The 2343-nt window shown below is 41.0% G+C and overlaps 1 protein-coding gene across 1 annotated transcript; it reads left to right on the top strand.

Annotated features, from left to right (window-relative positions):
* The first annotated feature begins 787 nt into the window (after positions 1 to 787).
* On the top strand, positions 788 to 2298 carry LOC123965349 (retinoblastoma-like protein 1). Its single transcript, XM_046041899.1, has 3 exons — positions 788 to 893; positions 1221 to 1358; positions 1592 to 2298. Exons 1-3 carry the CDS (start codon positions 888 to 890, stop codon positions 1889 to 1891), a joined length of 444 nt encoding a protein of 147 aa, XP_045897855.1. The 5' UTR covers positions 788 to 887; the 3' UTR covers positions 1892 to 2298.
* The last annotated feature ends 45 nt before the right edge of the window (positions 2299 to 2343 follow it).

A 2343-nucleotide genomic window follows, 5' to 3' on the forward strand; every position in this document is an offset into this window, starting at 1 on the left:
GTATCCTCAGTTTCCTCACATTTGACATTTAAATGTTCTGTGTGTAACATTTTAAAACTGGATTCAAATTCCATGAAACAAACAAAATGAAGCATATTTGATAAACATTCAGGCGAGTCATTCAGAAACAATTGTCAGTCTCACCATTTTGTACCGTAACAGTGCCGATGTCTCCACCAGGAGCTGCCTCAACCAACATACGTCATGTTATTAGAGGATCTTTTCTTCCCACTGAATCCTCCAGCTGCAGTAAAAAATATCAACTAAAAAATAATATCTCCTGACTTCGACCCTGTGGCAGAGTCACTCATGTCTTCATCACCTCCCGCTTGGACTACTGCAATGGTGTCCTTTATGGAGTACCCAGCAAGGTCCACCGACAACGTAAACATACTTTATTGTTTACAAAGGGCTTGCTCTCTGTCCCCCACACCAGACTGCGGACTTTTGGGGACAGAGCCTTCAGCGTTGCAGCCCCACCATCTGGAATTCGATCCCCACAGAGATCTGCGGTGCTCCCTCTTTGGACACTTTCAAAAACCTTCTAAAAACCCACCTCTTTACCAAGGCATATAATCTAGAATGACCTCCTTTTGTTGTTTGTTGTGTGTCTGTAGTTATGTGAAAAGCATCCTTGAAAAGGCGCTATAAAAATATATATGTTGTTTTTGTTTATTATTATTTATTTATTTTCTCAGTTTGGAACCTGGGACAAAATACTGTTGTGGGATCACTGATGCAGCAGAATCACCGTGGTATATAAATGAGCTTCCTGCCTTTTTGTTTCAGACTTTGCAGAGAACCGGCTGAAACTTGCCGAGATCCTCTACTACAAGATCCTGGAGAACGTCTTGGTTCAGGAGACCAAACGGCTGCACGGCAAAGACATGAGTGTAAGCAGCAGCTACAGTGTCTTTCTTATCTTTATTTGTGTGACAGAACTCAAGGGTCTACTTACTAGCTTTTTCTAATTCTATTTCAACCAGATGTGGTTGAAAGCTCAGGAAAAAAAGCAAGCAAGTTGACCTTTTAAGTTAAGTCTAATTTGTTGCATGTGCTGCTCCCAAGAACGTCCATGTATGAGTCTTCTTGTCTATGTTACCTTCCTTTATATCATTAGACGTCTCCTGTGTTTAAGTGTTTTGTGATAATTTATCAGCTGGCGGTGTGAAGGCGTCTCTTTGAGTAAGTGAGTGTGTGTGTGTGTGTGTGTGTGTTAGGTGCTATTGGAGCAGGACATCTTCCACTGTTCCCTGATGGCCTGTTGTCTGGAGGTCGTGTTGTTCTCCTACAGCTCCCAGAGAACCTTCCCCTGGATCATCAACATCTTCAAACTGACCCCATTCTACTTTTTCAAGGTCGGACACACTCAGAAACATATACACTTTTTTTTATAGTATATATTTAAACACAAATAGCCAGAGATGTAATTTAACTGCTCAGATTTCACTTCGTTGATCAAGCTGAGGCACCTTGTCACCTAAAGCAAACATGTGTCTGTTTCCACCGGAATATTTTGCCAGTGTAAAATAAATAGTAAAGTTTCCCAGCTATTTATGAATATAACTGGATTTATTGTGTGTGCGTGCAGGTCATTGAGGTGTTTATCCGCTCAGAGGAAGGCCTGTCCAGAGACATGGTGAAGCATCTGAACCTGATTGAGGAACAGGTTCTGGAGAGCAGAGCGTGGAGCACAGACTCTGCCCTGTGGAGCGCCCTGCAGGCTGCTGGGAACAAAATCCCAACAGTGGAGGAGGTCGGCAGGAAACACACACTCAGAGAGACGCACACACTTATAAACAGCAATCAGCTGCATGTAGATGCACACATACTAAACAAAGATTATCTCTTGAATTGCATTGAGAGTGAGAGAAAGTTATTATTTCATTGAACATTTCTCCATTTCTCCAACTTGTCTCAACTTTCTAGAATAAAATTTACACAGATATACACAAACATTGTGAAACAAAACTTCCTGCACCGAACAACTTTAATTAGGACACTTTATATGAGGATTTTTTTTGTTTAAAGGCTAATGCCAGACAAAATGGCAGCATTAAAAGGGTTACATTTGCTCTCTGTCTGTCTTTCAATCTATAAATAAATTTTTCTTTTTACTTCTTTGTGCCTCGTTAAACTTTGTAATAGGACAAAACGTGTAGAAGGAAATGAGGTAAAAGGTGAGAATAAGAAGCGAATTGAGATTAAAACCTATTCTTCAGGTCTGAATTGACAGAGCTCGCTCATTGAGCTCAGCCAAAAGACAGTGTCGCCCAACTTAATTGATTTTAGGTTATCCAATGCATTTCTCCCCCTTGTAGCACTGAGCGGTTTATAGCCACA

The sequence above is a fragment of the Micropterus dolomieu genome, unplaced genomic scaffold (genome assembly GCF_021292245.1).
Source record: "Micropterus dolomieu isolate WLL.071019.BEF.003 ecotype Adirondacks unplaced genomic scaffold, ASM2129224v1 contig_9354, whole genome shotgun sequence".
In the NCBI taxonomy this organism is placed as follows: Eukaryota; Metazoa; Chordata; class Actinopteri; order Centrarchiformes; family Centrarchidae; genus Micropterus; species Micropterus dolomieu.

Coding starts and splice junctions, on each gene's coding strand:
- LOC123965349 (XM_046041899.1), top strand. Junction 1,359..1,591: donor CCCCATTCTACTTTTTCAAG/GTCGGACACACT, acceptor GTGTGCGTGCAG/GTCATTGAGGTGTTTATCCG.